We start from the raw sequence: 25,850 nt of genomic DNA, 5'->3' as shown, positions 1-25,850 counted from the left end.
CTCGAGGTAGATGAAAAGAAGCAAGAAGAAAAGCTCTTTTCTCGTGGTTATTAGACTCAGCCCTTCTTTCTTGCATTTCCTCTTCTCGTTGCCTTCTGATGTAAGCCTGCTATTAGATATCCTAAAGAACAGCATTCTATAGAATGAGGCAGCACCCCAGGCTCAGAGGTAGTGAGTGGAAGTCCCAGGGAGGACATACCAATTCCGGTTCTGCTACTGACCAACAGCATGACTTGGATAAGCAGCTTAACCTCTCTGTCCCTTAGTTTCTTTGAAAAATGCGGTTCTTATTCTTTACCCTATGGAGTTGCTTCCAGAGCAGAATATGATAGGTGAAAGTCTTCAAAAATAGGAACCAAACTTACTACATAATAATTAGGTCTTAGGACATTTCATATTTTGAAACTTATCTAAAAGCAGAGATAGTATGCAGAAACCTTTGGATCAAAAGACAGTTGTATTTTTTGAACATTAGTCATTCAAGAAAATGCTTTGTCTTCATATAATACACAGTATTGATACCACTGCTGCAAAAATATGAAGAGGAATATGTGAATCCACATTAATGAAAGGTTGAAGGTCATGTTCTTCTGCTTTCAAGTCAGTTGTGAGGAATAGTTATCTTTAAAGCTGTTTAAACTTGAGATTTTTCATTACTAATAGAAGAAACAAATGGAGAAAACACAACGTTTCTGGAAGCTTTTCAGAGGAAGCAGCTGTGGTTTCTTTAGACTCCCAAGTCTATTATGCAGGTTAGCAGCATATTTTATAATGAGTTCTAGACCACCTGCCTTTCTCAGGAAATTAATATCGGGATGGATTTTTTTTTTGTCTTTTTTGTCCTCAGTGGCTATCTATAAGGTTTTCCTATTCAATGAGTTTGGGCACCCCATAAAAATGCTCATTCAATGTTGTTCAGCTATAGATGATTATTTTTAAGACATTGTCTAAATGTGTTTTCAACAGATTCTTGGTGAGTTTTTGAGATTGAAACATACACTTCCTTAGTAAAACAGTCAGCAGATGAAATACATACAGTTTTACTTTATGGAGATAAATACCTATGATGAATAAAACAGTATTTTAAATGAATTTGGCCATAGTCTTAAACCATTGGAATTTCAAAATATTGTTTTAATTATTTTCCTTCTTCTCACCCCTGCAGGAGTTTCAGGGGGGAATCAGTGGATTCAGGAAGCAGTAGGTACTTGGAGAATACAGTGAATAGGGTCTATCCTGATCAGCTTGTTCTAAAGATAAATACAAGCGAGAAAATGTCCACCTTGGCAAATGCACCTGGCATTCTGGAAATGCCACAAGAGATGAAGAAAAGCTGTGGAGACAAACAAGTAGAAAGCACAGTCGAAAGAATAAAAATGGCAAAGAGCATCAAAGAAAAACAAAGCAATGACTTAGAGAAATCGGCCTTTAAAAGGAAGGCAGAAGGTGAAGAAAAGCCAGCAGGAAAGAAAGAGGCAAAGATCATGGAACTTGACAGCCCGTTGATCACCCTGCCTCTGCCTCACATCCCCTTAAAGAACATCATGGATGTGGAGGTGAAGCTGGTCTACGTCAATGAAGAGGACGTGAACTATGAGTTCATGGAGTCCTTCACATCCGCTGGGACTCGGCCAACATGCGGAGCGGCTGAAACAGTAGACCCTTTGCGTGCACCTAATGTCAGCTTTCTGCCTCAGATTGACAAATGGCTTCAGGTAGCCTTAAAGGATGCCAGCGCTTGCTACAGACAAAAGAAATACGCCGTGGCGGCAGGACAGTTCAGAACAGCACTGGAGGTATGGGATTAAAGAAAACATAGATTGGTGAGAGGAAGCTGAGAAATGAAAAGGTGTGATTGCATTGAGCAGCTCTGACCTACTGTAATGAATCGTGATCATGGGGTCAAAACATTGAATGATGTGAGGATAATGTGGTTCTCAGTTCGCGTAAAGCAAATAAGATGTGCCTGCAAATTAAAATGCCTGTGTGCACTTGACATATAGAAATCACCGCAAAAGCATACCTGATGCTTTTTCTGTTAACAAACCTTGAAGTGAACGATACATATATAAAAATGCATTTGGTTTTGTAATTTAGATATACACCTATAAAAGCCATCAAGTTTTAGTACAATGGTGGTGGATAAAATACAGATTCTCTAGAAATAGGCAGTTAAAGAGGATATGAATTGTCCCCTTTTGTTATGTAGTTTTCCTGATTAAATGTAACCATCTTTACTTTTTAGCATGGTTCATAGTTTATACATGACATTTATTAAAAACAAAATAATACCATTTACTTTATCTTCAAACTTCACTTTCCTTCCCAGGCTAGTGAGCTTTATGAATAATTATTTTTCTCTCTGCAAGCAGGTAAGTTGGTCAATATCTTGATATAAGGAAACACTAGCCCATGGACTGAAATGAATTTGAGAATTACCACTAAAACACACAATAGGCAGTAGGGAAAATTTTCATCCCATGACTCACTGAACCTATACAGGGTCAAAATGTGTAAGTAGAAGTCCCATTGGCCTGGCAGTATGGATAACTGCATATTTAATAATTACAAAAATCTATGCCTGGTGGCCACTGGAGATATAAAAAATGAGTTAAGACATGGTTCTTTCCCTCTAGCAGTACGGTGAGGGAGACAAACCAGTAAACAGTTAAATAGAGATGCCATAAATGAGTAGTGATTGATCCACAATGGCACAGGGGACATGGGCAGGAGTCAAATGTGAGATGTTTGTGATGGAGATTTAAAGAGGAAAGTATTATTTCCACTGTTAATTGCAGATTAAAATGACTATACCCACAATGACTTATTAATGGACAATACTAGACAATGGTGTCCCTAAATATTTAAAAGGAAATCTAAGCACAAAAAGCAAGGTCCAAAGAAAAATGAAATGGTGAGGAAGAGCACAAATAGATGCATCTCTAAATATTTCTGTCCTTGTAAAGGGTCATCTACACAAAGAAGGGAAGAGTGATGCACCACGTAAGTTTCTGAACTATGTAAAAAGGGCTCCCCCCAAAATGAAGTTATCCACAAACCCTGAGAATCCTCTGCTGTCCTTTGAGCTAAAGACCAGAAGCCTCTGGCTGAGGAAAGGCTGCTAAAGAAAAACTCTGGGAAGAATCCTAGGCACCTCTCTAAGGCCATTGCCGCTGAAATTTTTTAGGGAGGTCAGAGGGCAGGGTTAAATGTGTAATTTTATAGATAAAGAAAAATAATCATTTTGGCAATGAAAAAAGAGAGGCATAAAATAAGAAAGGATATAAACTTCAAATTAAGCCGAGGCAAAAAGAAGAGTTATCTCCATTAACTGGAAGAAAATATCCAGTTGTTCCATAAAATCTAGAGTTCAAAATTGTAAAATTTGAATCAGGTTTTAACGACCCCATGATGTCATTGTACTGGAAAATTATTGTGTTCTCTCTCTCTCTCTCTCTCTCTCTCTCTCTCTCTCTCTCTCTCTCTCTCCCCCTCCACACCCCCCCCCCCCAGAGTTTTTAGGAAAGTATTGGATCCTGACACTAATTACTGGTAATTAACAAAGGTAATTATTTTGAGACCAAAACTTAGCTTAGACATCTGGCCTAGCTTTTGTCTCATTATCTTGGGAGTTAACTTTAAAATCTTACCTAGAATGTCTCTTAATAAACCAAAGCTACTGGGAATAGAAAAGATTTTTTAACTTATTTAACCCTTTCTTCTCCTGAATTTAATGCCTCCTAAATTTAACTCCTTCAATACTGAGTGTTCTCAATACTGAGTGTCCCCTTTTCTTAGGCTCTAGCCTGGCTTTGAGTAAGATAGGATGGATGACAAAGACCGAAGCATAATGTTAAGAATCATACCTGAAAGATGCATCAATGAATATTTGAGTGTGTGTAAGTTAAGATTAGCTTTGGCTGCAAGTGACAGGAAACCCAAAATAATAGTGTTTAAAGCAAGAGAGAAGTACATTTTTCTTTCAGATAAACGTAGGTAGAAAAGTGCTGGTATGGGAAGATCATCAGGGTGCCAGATTCTATTTTGTTCTTCAAGATGTGGCTTTGATCTCATGGTCCAAAACGGTAGCTCCTGTTAGTATCATCGCATCCACATTCTAGCCATCCAGAAGGGGGAAAAGGAAGGACCAAAGGCACATTGTGTCCCTATAAGCACACTTCCCAGTAGTTTCCATTTTTTTCTCCATTGCCCCAAATTTAATCTTGTGGCCACACAAACATACAAGGGAGGCTGAAAAATATGGTCTTTATTCCCAATGGTTTTACCATTCAGTGGTCCTATTACTGAGGAAGAAAAGGAGAACAGATATTGGAGGATAACTAGCAACTTTCCCATAGACGCTTGTTATTTGGGAGACATTGTGAGACATGCAAAATGCTTGCCAAATAGGTGGTACAAAATCAGCTGTAGGAATATATAGAAAACTGGTTGTGAATAAAGATAAACCACAGAAAAGAAACAGAAAAATAAAAACTGGGGAAAGAGCCCAGAGATTTGTGACTATTTATTAATTGGCATGATAATTTCCAATGCATATAATAATCCCATTATGAACATTCTATTTATATGTTAGTTTTCTTGTGCTGTGGAGAAAGTGTTCACTTACTTCATTTTCATAATAGTCACTAACTAGATAGGTAACCTTATAATAGCATTTTATAATGATGAAGATAAAGTGGTATGCAATGATCGAGAAGACAAAGTTTAGCTTCCAAAAAGTAGTCAACTTTAATCTTTTAGGATTTCAGAACACTGGAGGCAGGTATTAAATGTGCTTGATGACACTTATTTTGCTATGCTTTCTCTTGACTGTATAAAGTTGAACCAATTATGTAGGTAAGCTTAGTCCTTAGCTCTGTGACCACTCATCAATCTTTGTTAAGTTTTATTAAAACGAGTCATCATTTGCTCTTGTGTTTGTATTCACATCAGAAATGACACTAGTAGGGCAAAAGGTATAAGCTAAAGACAAACACATAAATTCATATTAAATCACATTTTCATGCCTAGATGCTATTCCCTGGACTTTTTAAAGGGCAAGTATTCACCCACTGTAAAAACAGTAGGGGTCCTCTACGGTATAAGGAATATGTAAGACACCGGCCTCATGTATTTGTATTAACATATTAGGCAATCCATACTACTTTTAATAAATTGCTTAGCTGTCAATAAAAAGTAGGAAGAAATTAATAAACATTCTAGCTGTGCTTTCATAGGAAGAAAAATAATTATTAATAACGAACAGACCTATAGGAAAACTTGAAGGTTTGGGAATGTACTCATCGAATTTTTCCTGTCACCTAGAGGCAAAACACTCAAAGAAATGATAAAAGGTTTTTCTAAGTTTGTGGCATGCAACCTAAACACTATTATCATTTCAGCTTTACTCATAGGACCTTAGTAATTAAGAGGTTTCCACCTTCTGAATTAGAATAGCTCTATACACACCCTTCAAAACACACAGCTTCCAACAGTCCCATTGAGCCAGCCAAAGAAGACAGAACACAGCTCACCCCTTTCCAAATGGAACGTTCAATTCTGATTTCACGACGTAGGAACCCCTTGAGGTGCTAATCTTTTTTTTTAATATCTTGGCTCTCCAGTCACTGATCTGTGTAGTGAGAGTAATAACTCACAGTTATGGAACTCTTCCTACAGGTCAGATACTATATTTTACATTCTGGGCATATTTACATTTATGATTCCATTTTATTCTCACAAGCTTATGAGATGGGATGATTATTATTCTTGTGTTACTAATGAGAAATCAAAGGAATATACAGGTTATGTAACTTGCTCATGGGTCAGCCCCTAGAAGTGCTAAAGCCAGGAGCTGAACCAGGGTGATCTGGTTCAGAGCTCACCAGCTACTCTAAGTGTGAGTTTGTTGGAAATGCAGAATTTTGGACTGTGCCAGCCGTGCAGAATCAGGACGTGCATTTTAACAAGATCCCAACTGGTCCCTGCGCACACTGCAGTGTGAGGAGCGAGGCACTCTGTTATGTGCCAACACAGAACAGATTTGCCCCCCTATTAAAACTTTGCCGCTTGGTCCCTAATTGAAAATGCCCCTCACTGATTTCATAGGAAAGAATTTCCTTTTAAGCAGTTTTTTTTTTTTTTCTTCTATAACAAAGGTTTAGAATTTTTAGATTTCAAGGACCCGTAAAATTAAAAAAAAATAAAAAAGTGGAGGAGGATTAACATTGTACTTTTATTGTGCAAGAACATTATAAAAACTACCATTATTATTTCACAAAAATATGGTGCAGTTTCAGACGAATGAGACAAAGAAAATAGAAACAGCATATTCTCAGAACGAAGGATATTTTTTAAATAGATTATATTTTAATTTTATTACAAGTTGGCTAAATTGTCTTTATTTTTTTTTAATTTCCCCTTGGATCAGTAAAGCATCGGTTTGAGAACCAGCTTTTAGGAATCACTGTTCTAGAACACATTCCCTTTATGGTAAAACGTTAGGTATCCAGGACCACTGAACTTACACAGGGCCTTCTTATGAGATTACTTCCAGTGTAATGGAATTTGGGATGAGGCAGGTCCATTTTGGAGCCCATCCAAGGGGGTTTATTTAATGAAGTAGCAAAGATATCTCATTATAGGGCAGCCTCACCTATAATTGCTCTGCTGAGAATAATTCTGTAGCAAATCTCTAGGGCACGAAAATGTGGACATCCCAGAAAGCTTAATTTAAATGAATTCTAACACAGATAGTTCTTAGTGCAACATAATCAAGAAATCAAGAGTTCACCAAATTCTGAGTACCCTAGCAGTCTTTTTACACATCTGTGAATTTACATTTGGACTTAGTATGGGGTCCAGGCCCTTTTATTCAGATAATCATCACTATAACCCTCAAAAACAGATATTATCATCCTCATTTTACAGATAAGGAAACTTATGTTCCAAAATGTTAAACAAAAAGCTTAAAGTGCCACAGCTAGTTTGCGGCAGGGCTGAGACTGAATTCAGATGCCCTGATTTCACATCTGGAATTCTTACACTATTGCTTTTCATACCTTAAAGTGTGTAAAATTTGTATAAGAATATTGTTAAAAATGGAGATTCTCATGCATTAGATCTGTGATAGAGCACAACATGCCTCATTTCAAATAAGCTCCCAAATACTGTTCATACTGCTGGTGCAGGGACCCTCTGAGTAACAATGACGTGTGCCACACCACTGGTGGCTTGGCCAATGCCTGCCTGCCATTGTCCCTCTAGTGAGTTAGCAGTAGCACTTCCATATAGCATCTAGCTCACAGAGCCCTAGTTGGCCATGTAGGCCCAGAGCTGTGACAGATGATGCACCAAATTTGGAATCAGATGATCTGTGTTTGACCTTGCTTCTGGTACTTAATTGCTATGTGAGCAACTTTCTTAACCCTTTAGAACACTGTTAAATAGGAATGATAATAACTAATGCCCAACTTCAAGGCACTTTTACATAGGATTGCTTGTTTAAAAGCATGATGAACTCTAAATTCATGTACAAGTTGCCACTGTACTTCTCAAGTACCACATTTCCCTGTACAGTATGTATTTAACTTAAAACTTTAGCACCCCAAAGGATTTTGCCCAATTCAGTGTCGATCATTGTTTTAATCCATGTCTTTTCCCCTTCGATTAACATTAAAAATTTATCACCTTTTAATGATATTTGAAATTCAGTCAAAACAATACATTGCTTTCTACTCTATCACCCTCTTTCAGAAGCAGTTGTCTAAATCAAACACTATTTTGAACTATTAACTGCTTTTGACAAAAATATAAGCTTTCACTTTAATGCACAAATTGTTATGCTAGAAATAGTTCAATTTTTTTATTTGCCATGTATAAACTGATTGTTGAACTCTTCATGTTTCAGGGCTAAACATTTCAGTTTATAACTTGATTGTTGCCATCTTTGTTCTATCCAGAGACAATATATCTAATAAATATTTAATGATAAAAGATTTTTTTGCAATGCTAGCAAATTTACATATCAAGAAAATACAAAATAAACTCTTCTATTACCCTCAAAACTAAAATAACAAAATTAGATATACCCCTATAATTAAATACTAGTTAAATAAGACAAATCTCTAGAAAAGCAGGATTTGCCATTATAAGAAAAAAAGTATGTTACAATCACTAACATTTATTGCCTGTTTCAGCCTGACATAGTGCTAGATTCAGGGAACACAAATATAAATAAAACCTAGGTCCTGCCCTCAAAAAGCCAGAGACTAAAGACAAACAATAGGGTTCTGCTGCCTGTGTTCCAAGACTTCGTTTGCATTTTCAGGTTATGTATTTTCATTTATTTTTAATTTAGTGTGTTATTATTGTTTATATCTTAAAAGTTTTTCTTTCTTAACTATATCCTTTAAGTGGACATTTAGAGGGACTTCCAACATATTTCAGTGTCATTTAATTAACTTCAGTGGCCATCATCCCGACCCCGGTGAAATAAAAAAGATTAAAAGATTTAAGCTACACAAAGGAGAGCTGATTATCAGTTAAAGGAACACTATTTTTCCAGGCCATTATTAAAAAAGTGATGGAAGAATGTCTGCGGTGATTCCTGAATTTGATGGACCCTGTTAGTATCGAGGCTTTTTACCCAGATGGCCTGGGTCCCCCGCATGCCCACCCTCTGACTCATCTGACTCCTGTTAAGCCCTCTCCCTTTCCTGCATGTGAGCAGCCATTGACACAGCAAGAAAAGAACAACAATTCTTATTTGTACACAGCACCCATAACATGGGAGAGCTTGTGGAGATGGATGTGGGGAGAATCAAAAGGAGGGGAAGAGTGGAAAAGGGGGTCAACTGAGTGAGGGTTACAAGGCAGGCATTACTGTCCTGAGGAGAACTGAGTTTTCCCGTAGTGGTCAAGTGTGGGGGAGGGATGAGTAGGAGAATTTTCAAGAAATAAGACTATATACTCTAATATGTATCACTTTACAAATGAAAGAATTACATTTTATATAAAAATATTATGAAATTCATAAATTCTTGACATAATTACAGTCACCTAGAGGGGCTATTAAATTATATATATACGGATACCCAAATTCACCCTCAGAGGGTCTGAAACAATTGTATCGGGTCCAAACAATGACCATGCCTGGGGCACTGGTATTTTTAAGTTCATAGGTCATTTTATTGAGCCGCTAACAGCTGAGAACTGCTAGCACAGAAGATGCTCATACCTTCCCTCTCCTTTAAAATCACCTGCAATTGGTATTAAACCACATGTGCCCTTTTAAAGGGAATTAAGAGAACCAATATCTAAACATGCTAAAGCTATTAAAAAGCATTAAGAAAAATGTAAATGTCATTGTCATAGAAATATATTCTTTGGAAATTTACACTTAAATTAATATCATATTCACTTAAAAACCAAATTAACTTAATGACTGCTTTCCTATTAACACTAAGAAATAGATTGTTACTAAACTCCAGTCAGTGGTTAGTTAGCATGTGTCTCTGAAATACTGTTTGTTTTATTAATAATTCACACAAAAAATGAATTATTAATCCAGAGGAAGCTGAGCAAGATCTTTTTCATGAGCAGGATTATTTTCATAGTTTACAGGTGGTCATGATGGGTTTGATTCAAAGGACAGTAAATATTAGAATAGCTTTAAATGTAGTAGTTCTGAATACATTGTTCTGAATCAAAACCCAACAAACACACACACACAAAAAGATGATTCTTATCAAAATATTGGGTAATGTTGCCCCATATTTCTCCCACTACCCAACTTTCCAAATTTATTACATGGTTTCCAAAGCTACATAAAGTTAAAAACAGTAATCCTCTCTCTTTCCTCCACCCCTTTCCAGCCCTCATACACAAAATAGTGTGATGTTCAAACAGACCCTACAGGTAATATGGATGAGATCTACTTGAACGTATTCACAGAAATGCAGCACAGAGTGCGGCTGTGGTTACTTTTCTGATTCAGATGATTTAGAAGAAAGTTAAGAGGAAACTTTTATTTCAACATCTAGTTATTTAACTCTCTTGTTGCCTCATTTGACACTCACTAAAATAAAGGAGTCTGTTTTCACCTGGGACATGATTCTATTCCTATGAGAGAATAGGATGCAGTTAGGCAGGAGATGATGAAAAAGGGAAACAGACAGATTATTATCGTACACTCTCTGTGGGTCCCTTATTGCATTGTGATGAGTGCCTAGAACATTAGATCCATACAAACTTGAACGCCATTACCAAAGTATATTTTATACCCAGAAATAAATAACTTCTGGAGAACTTGCTTTGGTCTGTGATGCTGAGGAGGAAGAGGAAGAGGATGCTACTAATCTAGGAATTAATCATTGATTTGGGGGATAAGGTATCCCAAGAAATCAACCACAAATTATTAAGTGACCACTTTCTCATTACTTTCTATCAACTTGTTGTGTGACATGGGGGTAAGAACACATTATATAACGGGGCTTTGGGTCTCAAGGAATTTAGACTCAAGGTTTAGACAGAAGTCCTATAACTGTAAGGTAATTCGGTATCTCTCACGTGTCCAGTGATGGGCAGTGGCTGTGTAGGACAAAGGTTTAGGATGGGAGAGTTTGATGGACTTTGTGATACACATTTATGAGCATGAACTCTGTGGCAGGCACTTTATATTAACTCCTCTAATCCTCACAACCTAGTGGGCTGGGAACTATTATTATTACTTATTAATAAGAGATAAAAATGTATTCAGGAAAATGATGAGAGGATTTTGGGTGAATTTAGGGATTTGACTGGACCTCAAAAATAAATAATGGAATGGAAAAGTAGACTGGCTAGAGGGGATGGAAAATGAGTATGATATGTGGAAGGAACATTACTAGCAGGATAGAGAATTTGAGGAAGAAGCATGAAACATAAGAAGGACAGCAAAGAGATGGTAGGCCAGAGGAGAGCATTATTATCAAATAAGGGTAGATTAAATAAAGCCAGATTCCAAATGGTCTTAAAAACCAGGTAGAGTCAATTGGGATTTGTAGTGAAGGCAATAGCAGTGTTCTTGGATAGGAAAGTAACAATGTAAAAAACAAAAAGGGGATTGAGACTCAATGAAGGAAATATTGAGTAGTTACTACTTTATCACTATAATGGTTATTACAAGAGCTACAAGGAAGTATAAGATTCCGATCCCAAAATTATAGCTCTTTATCCTTTCTTCAGTTGCATGTGAAATAGAATTATACTCTTCTTATAGTAGACATTTTATTTTCCATGGTTCAAGTATTGATTTTAAGAGAGAACAGCCAGGGAGATGCAAGTATGAGAGAACCAGAAAGAGAAAACTCCAAGGTAAAATAGGAAGGAGTGCGTAGGGTAAAAAGTGCAGGGCAAAATGGGGAGAAATGAAGCTGGAGGAGCTGGCAGGTTGTCAGGTGGCCACGCATGTCTACTCACAATTTTGAACATTACCCAGTAAGCAACAGGAGGCCTCCCAAAAGGATTAATATGACAAATGGTAAAGTCAGATTTTTGTTTCTGCTATATCACTCTAGCGTATATAGAGAGTAAAAACAATGCTCAATCTCTGGGTTATAACCTATTAGTGGGCTGTCAAATGAATTTAATGGGTTGTGGCCAGCATTGTGTTTAATTGAAATCGAAAGGATGGGAGAATAGAATAGAATAGAATAGAATAGAATAGAATAGAATAGAATAGAATAGAATAGAATAGAATAGAATAGAATAGAATAGAATAGAATAGAATAGAATAGAACTATAATACAATAGAAAATATTAGAGTTCATGGAGTATTGGGAGGTAAGCTTTACTTTGTGGGAACTTTCTGTTATGTATTCCAATATATCTATATTTATCTATAAATAGAAATACAGATGGGAAAAGAGAGAGAAATAAATTAATTATGTGTGTTCTCTAGCTCTGTGTGTGTGTGTGTGTGTGTGTGTGTGTGTGTGTGTGTGTCCTGGTTGTGAAGTAAAATATATTTCTTATTATAGATCATGGTCAAAAACACCAAAAGTATCAGGTTTAGAGGCAGATTTGACAGGGAAAAGACTAGAGGTCATTAGGTTATACCTGTGATAATCTAGATGAGAAAAGTAAAGGGCAGAACCAGATGAATAATAATAAGTATAAAGAGGAGAAACCAAAATAAAGGAGGGAGGGAGGGAGAAGAGAGGGAATGAAGGAAAGTTTTCATGCCTTGGTGACAGATGAGAAACAAAGAAGCATTTCCTAAGGATCACAGAGCCATCAACTTGGGAACATGGGCACATTTAGAGGTACAGTGGATGAATGCAATTTTGGCTGTGCTTTGTGTGAAGGCTGACAGCTAGGTTAGTTGGAGCAGCATATTTGTTGGCCAGAGGCATGTGGAAAGCAGAGGAGAGTTCATGACCAAAACTAGACATTGAGGAATTATCCTCAATGAGAGAACCAGAAAGTGATGCCACCTGAAGTATAATAAGAAAAAGGTATGAGGAAAGAATCCTGGAGAATGTGGACAATTAAGAAAAGACTATGTCTCAGATTAAGAAATGATGAGATTAAATTAATCAAGAGGGACCTAGAAGAAGTTACTTCTTATGGACTGGAGGCTTTGGGAAAATACCTAGTTACAGAGTTTCTAAAGGTAACATTAAGAGTGAAAAATAATCTGTTTGTCTGTTAAAGGTCTATGGATAGAACAATTTGGATGGTTATTGCTGCAAATCTGGGACAGGACACACTCTGGTTTAGCAAGCCCGGGAATGAAATAGTTTTGACCTGAAAAGTTAGACTAACCATGTTCATATCCCACGTTTAGGATGTGAACTAAAATTTAGTAAACATAATTTGTACCTAGAAATTTCACACACTGGCACAATTAGTCTTTGTACTCATTATATGGTTGAGCTTATGATATAATGTCAGTGACCTCTATTAAAAGAATAAACATCCTCTGCAACTAACACCTGATTCCCTTGCTTGTTATCAAGGGGAAACTGTGCTCGCAGGATATAACCTTTCTGCCAGAACAAAGTCAACTGCCAGAAGCACACGTGAGATTGAAAAGGGAAGAAGTGGGCACAGTATCCAAAGTATTTACTTTGAAAAGAAAAGGAAAATGGGACAGTAGTTCTAAAGAAATGTGGTGATGAGCTTATTTTCACGTTTTTTAAAAGAATTTGAACAATGTTTAGTTGCAAATGCCCACAAAGAGAGGGGAACAAAAGTAATGAAACAGTGAATGCAGGAGTGAGAGCCCCAAGGAAATATAAAGAATCAGGGTCTGGAGAAAGACGGAAAGGTTAGAGTTGAACACTGGGTGGAAACCTACCTGTTCCAGTAAGATAAGAAGGAGGAGTTTTTATGGATAGAGGGTAAGTTAGGAGAATTCTTAACCTAGAGTTTTTAATCAAGTTGGAAGCAGCTGAGGAATTTGAGACTTGAAACTGAAGACTGGACAGACAACAGAGAAAATTTAGACAAGGGCTAACCAGGATTAAGGCAGGGGATTCCGGGACTCTCTGAGGAGAGGGACCCACGGATCTGTAATGGCAGCAAACTGCATGCAAAGTTCTGTGATTTTCTACAATGTGTCTCTGAGAATCCAAAAGTTTTGATTCAGACTTGAGGTTTTGAGGAGACAGATAAGAGGACAAAACCATTGTCTTTAATGAGGAAAGAATGGTAGTGGTAGATTGTGGGTCTGGGCGGTGTAAGAAAGGACAGAAGGAGCTGTCAGACTGAGAGAGCATGTAGTGCTTCAGGGACTGAAGGTTAAACGAAAGGGGTTTGAGTATAAGAGATTAAAAGAACTGAAAGGCAAAGTTTGGTTAAGGAGTAGTGCTGAAATATAAGGAGGTTAAATCCCATGGGATTGGAATGGTAAATTAGAAAAGTTGAGGAGTTAAAAAAAAAAAAAGTGACAGGCTAGGATATAAGTGGATGACTGCTGAGTCATCCCTAGCTGGGTATCTGAAGTCACTCAGGATAATGTCGGGACAAAAAGCAAAGAGTAAATGTAGGGAAACAATCAAGAGTTGGTAGATGACAGGGTTAGGGTAGAATAGCTAGATGGTATGGTGTTCTACAATACTGTGCTAAGGAACAGGAAAGACAAAGACATCCATGTGACAGAGGCTATCATAAATGTGGGCTTACAGGAGGGTAAGCTTAAATTGAAGAATGTGGAGACACTCTTCAACCTCTTGATCAGTTGTATGTGGTAATTGGTTTACAATGGAAGGGATAGTTTACATGAGAGTGGCAGCAATGGGAGAACAAGTTTCAGACGGGAAGCCAGAGAGCACAATTGGAATGAGATTTGGGAGCACCTCATTCAAAGATGGGTTGAAACATGCTAGGGGCAGCAAGTATTAATCATCCTTCTCCTCCATTCTGACTGGTCAGTTGTCTAGCCCAGGTGAAGGTCAGTATGTAATCTACTTGTGCTTAATCTTCTTAGAAAGCTCAGCAAGCCTTAGTCTCAAGGCAGGAAAGAGAAAAGAGTCCTTCATACCCAGCAAAGGGTGGGCTAATTTTCTTCTTTTTGTTACTTATACCTCCCTGTGTCCTTTCTTCCTATGTATGTAAGCACTAATCAAAAAAGACTAAGAGTTATTAGAATTATGTAAACTGCCACAATGATAAATTGGTTTTATAATACACCTTTAAAGTTAGTCAGCAAGGTTGCTTATATTTTGGCATGTTTATTTATATTTATTGTATTTTTCTTGCTTTTGCTATTTGAAATATTAGTGAATAATTGTTTATGACTACCTAGAAGGAAACATACCAATACATAGTACAGTGGTAATCACGCCTTTTTAATGAAAAAAATTATCCTAATTTACCTAGGGTGTTTAGAAATTAATTTAAAATATTAATAAATAAGAATTCTCAATGGCTCTGTTAACATACAACGTGTGTATGCTGTTTATGTGCTCTTTGCTTTTAGTACACTCTATTTGGGATATTTCCTAGAGCCAGGTTTTATTATAGATATGATGATAATTATTTGTTGGCATGTAAAGTTTTAAATACAACAAAAAAGTGTTTTTAAATGCCAAGCAAAATGATGAAAATTAATGAAACAACAACTATTCACACTTTCTGATGCCCTCATAAGGTGTGAATGCTGAAAGTGGTAACCTCATACTAGTTGGTTCTTTTGTTTTTATTTTAATCATTTTATAACTTTAAAACTTCACCCAGCAATGGATCAAAGTAAGATGCCCAAAGTAGTTTAAAGTAACTCAGGCCTGATACTAATCTCAAATTAGTAATGAACAGAATGTCCTACCATTTGTACGGGTTATGGGAGCAGCAGTCAAGTAGCCACTTAAGCAAGAGAAGTAAGTAAAATATGATGCTCTCCAACACTGGGAACATATGTCATCTTTGAGTACAGGAAGCCATTGCTGGCACTCAGGGGCCTGCTCAGCATTTCTGGCTCCCACAGAGAGTTTTTTTTCACAGATACTTTAAAACTGAGTTATTGTGTATTTCCCTCCACCATGGTGTCATGAACGCTGAGGCTGCATTCTAAAGCAGGTCCCAACTGCTAAGTGATGGATTTAGGCAGAGTTCTCAGAGGGGGTGGCCAGAGAACACGATCTTACACATGGGGATGTCCATTTAAGGCTTCACACAGTTGCTGCCACCACCACTTGTTAATTTAGACTGTCAAAGGAGGAATATGAAAAAATGAAAACGAATGCCAAAAGCCGTAGCTGAAACTGGAGAGAAGTGTGGGTGGCTGTGATAGGGTTTTGACCTCCACGTACGTGCCTCCTGGTGACAGTAACATGTACAGTGAAACCCTCAGCTCACTCATCAGTTCACACACACACAGCGTGACTAACACCAGTGGGAGCTGTTCTGTGCCACTCCCTGCTTTTGTTTTATATATTTTAAATTTATCACTTATTTTTTTAATACAAAGGTAATGCATTCACACAGTTCAAAATTCAAGAGATACAAAATAGTATGCGGTAAAAAGTCTCCTTTCCACCTCTTCCAGCCACCCAGTTTTCCCTCCAAATGGGCGACCATTGTTTATCCTTTAAGTTAATAATTATAAGCAATGTAGTAGCATATAATATTATTTCTGCAACTGATTTTTTACTTTAATGTATGTCTTAGAGACTATTCTATATCCGCATATAACATACTTCCTCCTCTTTCTTATTGAATAATATTCCACTATACTAAAGATATGTTTATTCTCCACTGATGAACCTTTGAGTTGTCTCCAGTATTTTCCTCTTAGGAATAGTGCTGCAATTAATAACTTTGTATACATGTCATTTTGCATGAATGCAGGCATACTTGAGGACATATTCTTTGAATTAGAATCCAAGAGTTTAAACATTTGAAACTTTCATAAATACTATCACATTGCATTCTCTTTTACTCTCACCAAACCAGTGTATTATCAAATTTTTAAAAATATTTTCTAAAATAACAGGTAAAAAGTCAGAGTATAAGACAAATTTACATTTCTCTTATTTTGAGTAAGTTGAGCATCTTTTCCTATGTTTAAGAGTCATTTAGATGTTTGTTTCTGTGTGTTTCCATTTTCACATCTATATCACCCCAAGTTTTTCTTAGGAATGCAGTGGTTTGAAATTCAAAACAAGTCTGAAAAGTTCCTTTTGGGCAAATAATATTTTTCCTATATAATTGTAATTCTCTGAAGAGTAGAAGAAAATGACTTCTCCGTTTAATTTGTGTTGGGTGATTAACTTGCATTGAACCCAATTACCATCCCTTGGTAGTGCCAGGACTAACCTGAGTGGCCATTCCTTACAGTGTGATGTAAACATCTCTAAAATGAAGTGCATGATTATATTTTCAAGAAATGGGATACTAGTTAACAATAACATGTAGAAAAAAATTATTGCTAGTCTGTAAAAATCAGAAAGCTCTTTATTAGTAGTAAGGTTCTTGTAAGAAAGTGTTATTTTTCATATATTGGGAGATTATAAAATCTTTGGCACTTTAGGAATTGTTTATTATTTGAGATTGTGCCATCTTATATTTTGATGTTGCTTCTAATGCACCAAGTCTAGCATTGTTATTTCTCCTAGAAAAATTCTGAGAGGAAAAATATGGTAAAGGTTAATAGCTAGCTAAAGGTAGATTTCACTTGGATTGTTTATCTAATAATGTGTTTTATAGGTAGCATATGGCAGCCCAGTTATATTCATTCTGGGTGAATTTTTCCTTGTTAAATTTTGTTGAAAGTGTTACATTTTAATTAGTGTCTGGTATAAACCACTGATTTCAAATAGGAAAACAATTTGATTCCTTTTATCACATATTTACTCTAGAACAAGAAATATAAAGACTGTCAATAATGGCTAAGTCGACCATGCTACCCAACTTGCAATGCTCTCTGACTGGTGGCAGTGATTTGATAGAAAGGCTCTTTTTCTTCCAGGGCATCAGAAGATCAGTGCTGAACTTTGAGTATCAATTGCCTCCAGTAATACTGTTCTTTTTAACCTGAAATTTATATACTTACAGATACACAGGGAGATTTTTAAATTGTTTTTATTCATTCCTAATCTCTAAAATATAAAGGAGAGAAGAAACATCTTTTTTTTTCCCTTCACTTTCATACCCAGCAAAAACAAACAAACAAAATAGTTTTCTATTATTGTCCCGAAATCGCTTCCATTTAAATACTTACAGGTATGGTCTGAACTTTAGTTTGCTTTATTGTTTGTGCACTTAAGTCAGCATTTATTACATGTTAGTGTGTGCCAGCAGTTTTCTTACTATACCTCCTTCAAGTCTAATAACCACCCAAAGAAGTAGGACTATCATTAGGCCCATTTTGCAGCTAAGGATACTAAGGTTATAGGAAGTCAAATAATTTACTTAAGATCACCCTACCAGTAAGTAGCAGAGTTAGAGCTTGAACTTAGGCCTATGTGATTTCAAATACATAGTAACTATAACCACGACACTTACGACCTACTTAGCAGTGGAGCCCTTTTTCAAAGAAAATCTTACATAGAACCATGAGTCATATTCAAAATATGTTATAAGCAACCTAGCCAAATCACTAAACAATCATAAAAAGGTCACACATTAATCTGAAGAGATGCCTACAATCAATGGCTGAAAATGAGCTCAGTAAATTTAGAAAGATAAAATGAAACAGTTCTGAGGCTACTGTGGAGGACCAGTGACTCACCCTGTTGTCTGCCCATCACAGTCTTTTGGAGGAAGCTCATTCTATCCTCATTTCCCCTTTCTACCCCCTCACAGAAACTGAGGTTTGATATTAAAAGAGGGGAAAAAAGTTCTCATAAAGCCTCATACTGCTTGTATTAATCCATGATCTAATGTAAGAGCTCATATTTCTCATATTTGTACTCTTCCTGAGTAATTGGAGATAAAAATACAGATTCATTCAAACCCTTTTAAAATATATTTTGATTAGAACTACTTCTAATTCTTTTTAGTATTGTTTCATGAGGAAACCCATCCTTGTATGTTTTAGCCTATCCCTGCCGGGAAATATTTGTCTGTGCTTTATGGCCATTTACTATATGTTCACAACTATATGCTTACAATTGCCCATTGGCTCAAAATTGCTTTCCTGTTTAAAATAGAGAATACAATGTCCAAAAGAGGAATTCACTTTAAACATTTATGATTCATTTATTTAAATAGTTACCAGGTAAACTTCACAGTGGGAAGATGACCCTTGGATGTTGCTCTTACCATAAGAAAATCAGACAAGGTCTGGAGAAAAGAGTAGAGGACAAGCCTACCAATTGTGAAAACTCATATATTGGGGCCACAATACATCAGTGATTGAGCCAGTTAGTATTTGAATTTTTTTTTTCAGAAAGTACTTGTGGCTTACTAGACAAAGAAACATAGCTAAAATAAGAGCAGAGGAACACAGATAAAAAGGGAATTAAATAGAGTAGGGATAGAGGGAGTATGATGGACAAAAGGAAAAAGAATAAATCACAAAGCCTAGTCTGTGCTCCCTGGTACTCCAAATGAGTACAAAGTGGTAGTTTGTGCTTACTGGGAGCCAAGGTGAAAAGAGAGATGGAATTCATTTAGCTAGTTCACATATACTAATTTTAAATAATACTGATCCATGAGAAGATACAGTCTTTTTATTACTATTGAGCTCTAAAAGAAATTTGGTAGAGAGGAATCTGTAGAAAGAGTATCAATATTGAATATATAAAGGAGGGAGATCCAAGAGGTTTGAGTAGATAAACACTGTGCCTGCTTCCTTCCACGAACAAGTTAAAATTACAACTAAATTACAGAGCAATCAACCTGGAGAACCATCTGAAGTCTGCCTGAACAAAAGTTTTATAACTAACAATATAAAGAAGAAGCCTTGTTGAGATTGGTAAGAGGGGCAGAGATACGGAACTAGCTAACCTCAAACCTCCCTGTGGCAGTTGAGAACCAGGAGGGATACCTCAGCTGCAAAGTTTCCCCCCAGAGGAGCGAGGGACCCCAGCCTCACACAGTTCTCCCCATCCTAGAGTAGTGGTACTGGGAAGAGGAGCCCCCACAACATCTGGCTGTGAAAAACAGTGGGGATTTTAACCATGGATGGGGGGAGGGCAATGGAAGGCAGCAGGAAACCCAGACATTGTCTTAAAGGGCCAGTACACAGATTCTGTCACTCCCAGGCACTCACCTTGGGCTCCAGCGGAGAGACAGTAACTCAGGGGGTGTCGGAGTCATACAGAGGGCAGATTGAGGTGTGTGGCTTTGAGACAAGGTCTGGAGGACTGTCATGCAGGGACTCTGGCCCCGTTCCCCGCATAAGAATGCAGGATATGGTGAAGCCAAAAAGGAACAGCAACGGAGCCATAGATAGGGAGTCATACCACTATATTCTCACTGGCGGCTGGGTTGGAGATATAAGAAGCAGACTCCACACAATGTGCAATCCCCTGACCGCTTCTCTGCCAACCAACTAACCCCCACATGCTAGCTACAATCCACTTGCTTTTCTGACAACCAACCAACCAACCCCCTAGTGTAGCTATGGCAGTTATATTACTGGCTAGTGGCTAACTGGTAACAGCTGATGACCAATCAGCCACAGTGGATGTCTATCTGATTAGAGCTGATGACCATCTAATAACCGAGCTAGAACCTTTCCATGTGAGGCTGAGAGCCTGGAAATTGCTCTCTGGAACTCTGTCCCCACAAGGACAGTCTGAGTTTTCCTGTCAGGGGTCTTCTCCTGTGCAGCCAGCAGGTGGGAGCCATATTCCCTGTGTTGAGCTCATCCCTATACTTAAGACCACATCTGAGTCTGATTGGTCTGGTGAGCTCCGCTGCTCCACTCTGCTGACTCATTGGGACCCCGCCCCACCCAACACCCCCACATCAGAAGCACTTTCTCCAACAGCAGCCAGCCCAGCCCACATTGCACAATTTCATGGAAAACTATCAGAGTCCATGAGACCCAGGTGGGTGACGACTGGCCTCCATGCGCTCTGAGACATTTTGCTGAGTAGCTTCAGACTCAGCACTGGCACCAAACCAGAGTTTACATTAACCTGGTGGCCACAACTCTAGTGATTCCCTGAGATCCTGCCTCATGCAACCAACTTGCATACCACATGAGGCTTTATCAGTAGCTGAACCTTAAAGGAGCTGGCAGATGATAGCATGGCTCCCAGGCCCAGTACTGGTGGCAGATGTCCTTGGTTTGCAGCATGGCCTCTCCCACACACCTCCAGGGTTAACACAGGCAGCAAACAACAGCATATTATGTTGCTGCTCTTACCAGGTAGTCCTTGGCTCATCACAGGCATTGGGTGACCTGGGCCTGCACTGGAGTCCCTGGCAAGAGGCCTCAGAGAACATACTTGAAGGATGGCTCAGAGCACAGCAAAGCACCACCCAATTAGCTCCACAAATGGTACACACAAAGGGCAGTCTCAACAGGCACCAGAGCCCACTGGGGCAAATCCCACTCAGTGAAGTAAGCCCTCCTCACAGCAGCCTGTAAATGGTGGACATGGCCAAACTCCATAGCCAATCAGCCTGAGGGTCACTCCCACCTACTGACATGCCAATAGCAACCAAAGCTCAAGCTTAGCTATAACAGAAGGACACATACAACCCACACAAGGTACATTCCTGGAGCACCCAGCTCAGGTGACCAGGGAGACTCCTATGGGCCCCACAGGGTATCTACTATATAATGTCACCCGGCCAAGACTGGGGCACAGAGCAGACCACCTAATACATAGAAACAATCAGAGAGGCAGCCAAATGAGGAAACAAAGAAACACATCCCAAGTGAAAGAACAGGAGAAAACTCCAGAGAAAAAACTAAGCAAAATGGAGGCAGGCAACTTACCAGATACAGTGTTAAAAGCAATGGTTATAAGGATGCTCAAGGAACTTAATGAGAACTTCAGCAAAGAGATGGCAAACATAAAAAGGGACATAGAAACCATACAAAAGAACCAGTCAGAAGAGAAGAATACAGTAACTGAAATGAAGAATGCACTAGAAGGAATCACCAGCAGATTAGATGAAGCAGAGGATTGAATTAATGATTTGGAAGATAAGGTGGCAGAAAACACCCAATGAGAACAGCAAAAAGAAAAAAGATCCAAAAAATGAGGATAGTTTAAAAGACTTCTGAGACAACATTGAGTGAAACAACATAGGGTTAAAAGATGGAAAACAGATGGAAAAGAGAGAAAACAAGGGATTGACTACCTATTTGAAAAAATAATGGCTGAAATCTTTCCTAACACGGCAAAGGAAAGAGACATAGAAGCCCAGGAAGCACAGAGAGTCCCAAACAGGATGAACCCATATACGCCCACACCACAACACATCATAATAAAAATGGCAGAGGTTAAAGACAAAGAGAGAATCTTAAAAGCAAGAGAAAGGCAGCTAATAACTTATAAGGGAGCTTCCATAAAATCGTCAGCTGATTTCTCAATAGAAACTTTGCAGCCAGAAGGGACTGGCACAAAATACTCAATGTGATGAAAAGCAAGGACCTACAACCAAAGGTACTCTACCCAGCAAAGCTATCACTTAGAATCAGAAGACAGATAAAGAACTTCACAGACAATAAAAAGCTAAAGGAATTCATCATCACCAAACCAGTATTACAAAGAATGTTAGAGGGACTTTTTTAAGATGGAAAAAAATATCAAAATTATGAATAATAAAATGGCAATAGCTACATATCTATCAACATTACTTTCAATATAAATGGATTAAATGCTCCAATCAAAAGACATAGGAGGGCTGAATGCATAAGAAATATGCTGTCTACTTCAGATTGAAAGACACACACAGACGGAAAGGAAAGGGATGGAAAAAGATATTTCATGAAAATGGGAAAAAACAAAACGAAAAAAAAAAACAAAAAACAGCTGTGCTAGCAATACTTATACCAGACAAAATAGACTTTAAAACAAAGGCTATAACAAGAGACAAGGACCCAGTAATCTCACTTCAGGGTATTTATCTGAAGAAACCCAAATGCTACTTTGAGTGGACATATACATCCATATGTTCATTGCACTATTTTTTACAATGGCCAAGATGTGGAGGCAGCCTGGGTGTCTGTCAATGGAAGAATGGATAAAGAGGAGGTGGTACATATATACAGTGGAATATTGCTTAGCCAGGGAAGGGAATGGGTTCTTGCCGTCTTCAGCAGCATGAATGGACCTGAAGGGTATTGGGCTGAATGGAGTATGTAAGACAGAGAAAGGCAGAGGCAATGAGATTTCACTTATATGTGGAATCTAAAGAACAAAATAAACGAAGAAAACACAAACAAACTCAGAAATACAGAGAACACTTTGATGATTGCCAGATGGGAGAGGGGTTGGGGATGAGTGAAAAAGGGAAGGGATTAAGAAGTACAAATTGGTTGTTACACAGTAATCATGGGGATGTAGGTTATAGCATAAGGAATATAATCAATAATATTGTAATAACTGTGTATGGTGTCAGATTGGTACTAGATTGTTGGGGTAATAGATGGGAGGGTGTTGAGGGGCAGGGTGTAAAAGGGAAAGGAGTAAGAAGTACAAACTGATAGTTACAAACTAGTCATGGGCATGTAAAGTAAACCATAGAGAACATAGTCAACAATATTTTAATAACTATATATAGTGCCAGAAGGGACTGGCACAAAATACTCAATGTGATGAAAAGCAAGGACCTACAACCAAAGGTACTCTACCCAGCAAAGCTATCACTTAGAATCAGAAGACAAATAAAGAACTTCACAGACAATAAAAAGCTAAAGGAATTCATCATCACCAAACCAGTATTACAAAGAATGTTAGAGGGACTTTTTTAAGATGGAAAAAAATATCAAAATTATCAATAATAAAATGGCAATAGCTACATATCTATCAACATTACTTTCAATATAAATGGATTAAATGCTCCAATCAAAAGACATAGGAGGGCTGAATGCATAAGAAAAGACCCTTACATATGCTGTCTACTTCAGATTGAAAGACACACACAGACAGAAAGGAAAGGGATGGAAAAAGATATTTCATGAAAATGGGAAAAAACAAAACAAAACAAAAAACAATAACAGCTGTGCTAGCAATACTTATACCAGACAAAATAGACTTTAAAACAAAGGCTATAACAAGAGACAAGGACCCAGTAATCTCACTTCAGGGTATTTATCTGAAGAAACCCAAATGCTACTTTGAGTGGACATATACACCCATATGTTCATTGCACTATTTTTTACAATGGCCAAGATGTGGAGGCAGCCTGGGTGTCTGTCAATGGAAGAATGGATAAAGAGGAGGTGGTACATATATACAGTGGAGTATTGCTTAGCCAGGGAAGGGAATGGGTTCTTGCCGTCTTCAGCAGCATGAATGGACCTGAAGGATGTTGGGCTGAATGGAGTATGTAAGACAGAGAAAGGCAGAGGCAATGAGATTTCACTTATATGTGGAATCTAAAGAACAAAATAAACAAAGAAAACACAAACAAACTCAGAAATACAGAGAACATTTTGATGATTGCCAGATGGGAGGTTGGGGATGAGTGAAAAAGGTAAGGGATTAAGAAGTACAAATTGGTTGTTACACAGTAATCATGGGGATGTAGGTTATAGCATAAGGAATATAGTCAATAATATTGTAATAACTGTGTATGGTGTCAGATGGGTACTAGATTGTTGGGGTAATAGATGGGAGGGTGTTGAGGGGCAGGGTGTAAAAGGGAAAGGAGTAAGAAGTACAAACTGATAGTTACAAACTAGTCATGGGCATGTAAAGTAAACCATAGAGAACATAGTCAACAATATTTTAATAACTATATATAGTGCCAGGTGGGTACTAGTCTCAACAGGGAGGTCATTTCTTAAATTATACAAATGTCTAACCACAATGATGTACACTTGAACTTAATATAAAATAATATTGAATGACAAGTGTGATTGAAAAATTTTAAAGTGAGGGGAAGGTGAAAGGGAAAAAGAGGTTCAAATCTCTAGGTATAATATAAGTATAATTTGGAGAGTATGGTATTTGCAAAATCAGTGACTGTTTTTGTCTCAAATGCATAACTTTTGCAAGTTTTATCTTGTGCTTGCATGGTGAATATGATCATAATGCTTATAGTATCATCATATCCATATTACTCTCTTGGAAATTTTTGTTTCCTAATTCAATAACATTCAGCAAATTGTTGCCTCTTCTGTGTCAGGCACTGTGTTAGGCTCTGGGATGTAACTCAAAGTAGTCACGTTCTCTCCCTTTAGGGGGATCCTAGTTCAGAAATGAAAAGAACATGTGGTGTGTGCTTCAGTGAAGGAAGAATAAGAGGCTATGACAGTACATAACATTTCACAGCTTCCAGAGCTGTGGTTCCCAGATTTTTTATTTCATGAATCAGTATAATTTTTTTAAATGGGCATTTACATAGGTTGCCAACATTTTATTAGCAGAGGAAAGATAATTGAACGAGAAAAAAGGAGCAACCACTGCCTTCTAACAATATCGTTTCATTTAAAGGATGTTTTAATTTTAAAATGTATGATAGTTTAGAATGTCTTTCTTCACCAAGAAAGACAATAGACAAAGATAGCAGTCAATCTTAACCTGAAATATATGTAATGTTTTAGCTGCAGAAAAATTACATCAAAACCCAATTTTAATTACAATTTGTAGAAAGTGTTACAAAAAATATAGTGTTATGACAGATAACAGGAGAGGGCTACTTCAGAAAAAGGGAACAGGGAACTCTAATTAGAACAGGTAGAACATTTATAATGAGGCCCAAAGGATAAGCATAAACCAGTCATGCAACAAAAAATAAACTAAAACTTTCCCTGTCAAAAATGTTTAACATTTTCCCCTCTGTATGAGTGTGCTCTGGTTGCTGTAAAAAGTTACCACAAACTTAGTGGCATAATCAACACAATGTATTATCTCAGTCTCACTGACTAGATATTCACTGGACTAAAATCAAGGTGTTTGCAGGGCTGCCTTCCTTCTGGAGGCTCTATTGGAGAATCTGTTTCCTTGCATTTTCTAGCTTTTAGAGGTTGCCTGCATTCCTTAGCTTATGGCCCTCTTTCTCCATCTTCAAATCACAGTGTAGCATCTTTACATCTCTCCCCGACTCTGACATTGACTCTTTTGTCTCCCATTTCCACATTCAAAGAAAGCTTGTGAGTACATTAAGCCCAACCATATATTATAATCCAGAATAATTTCCTTATCCTAAAAGCAGCTGATTAGCAACTTCCATTCCATCTGCAACTTTAATTCCTCCTTGCCATGTTACACAACGTATTCACAGATCCCAGG

At 37.7% G+C, this 25,850-nt stretch overlaps 1 protein-coding gene across 1 annotated transcript in view; it reads left to right on the top strand.

Annotated features, from left to right (window-relative positions):
• The first annotated feature begins 228 nt into the window (after positions 1-228).
• SPATA16 (spermatogenesis associated 16) overlaps positions 229-25,850 on the top strand; it is a 209,288-nt gene continuing 183,666 nt past the window's right edge. The window contains exons 1-2 of the mRNA XM_019734941.2: positions 229-332; positions 1,166-1,796. Of these exons, the coding sequence (XP_019590500.2) occupies positions 229-332; positions 1,166-1,796 (735 nt within the window). The remainder of the gene's footprint in view (positions 333-1,165; positions 1,797-25,850) is intronic.

This window comes from Rhinolophus sinicus, linkage group LG01 (assembly GCF_036562045.2).
Source record: "Rhinolophus sinicus isolate RSC01 linkage group LG01, ASM3656204v1, whole genome shotgun sequence".
NCBI lineage: Eukaryota > Metazoa > Chordata > Mammalia > Chiroptera > Rhinolophidae > Rhinolophus > Rhinolophus sinicus.
Note: the sequence above shows the minus strand (reverse complement) of the source record. Positions and strands in the feature narration are given on the sequence as shown.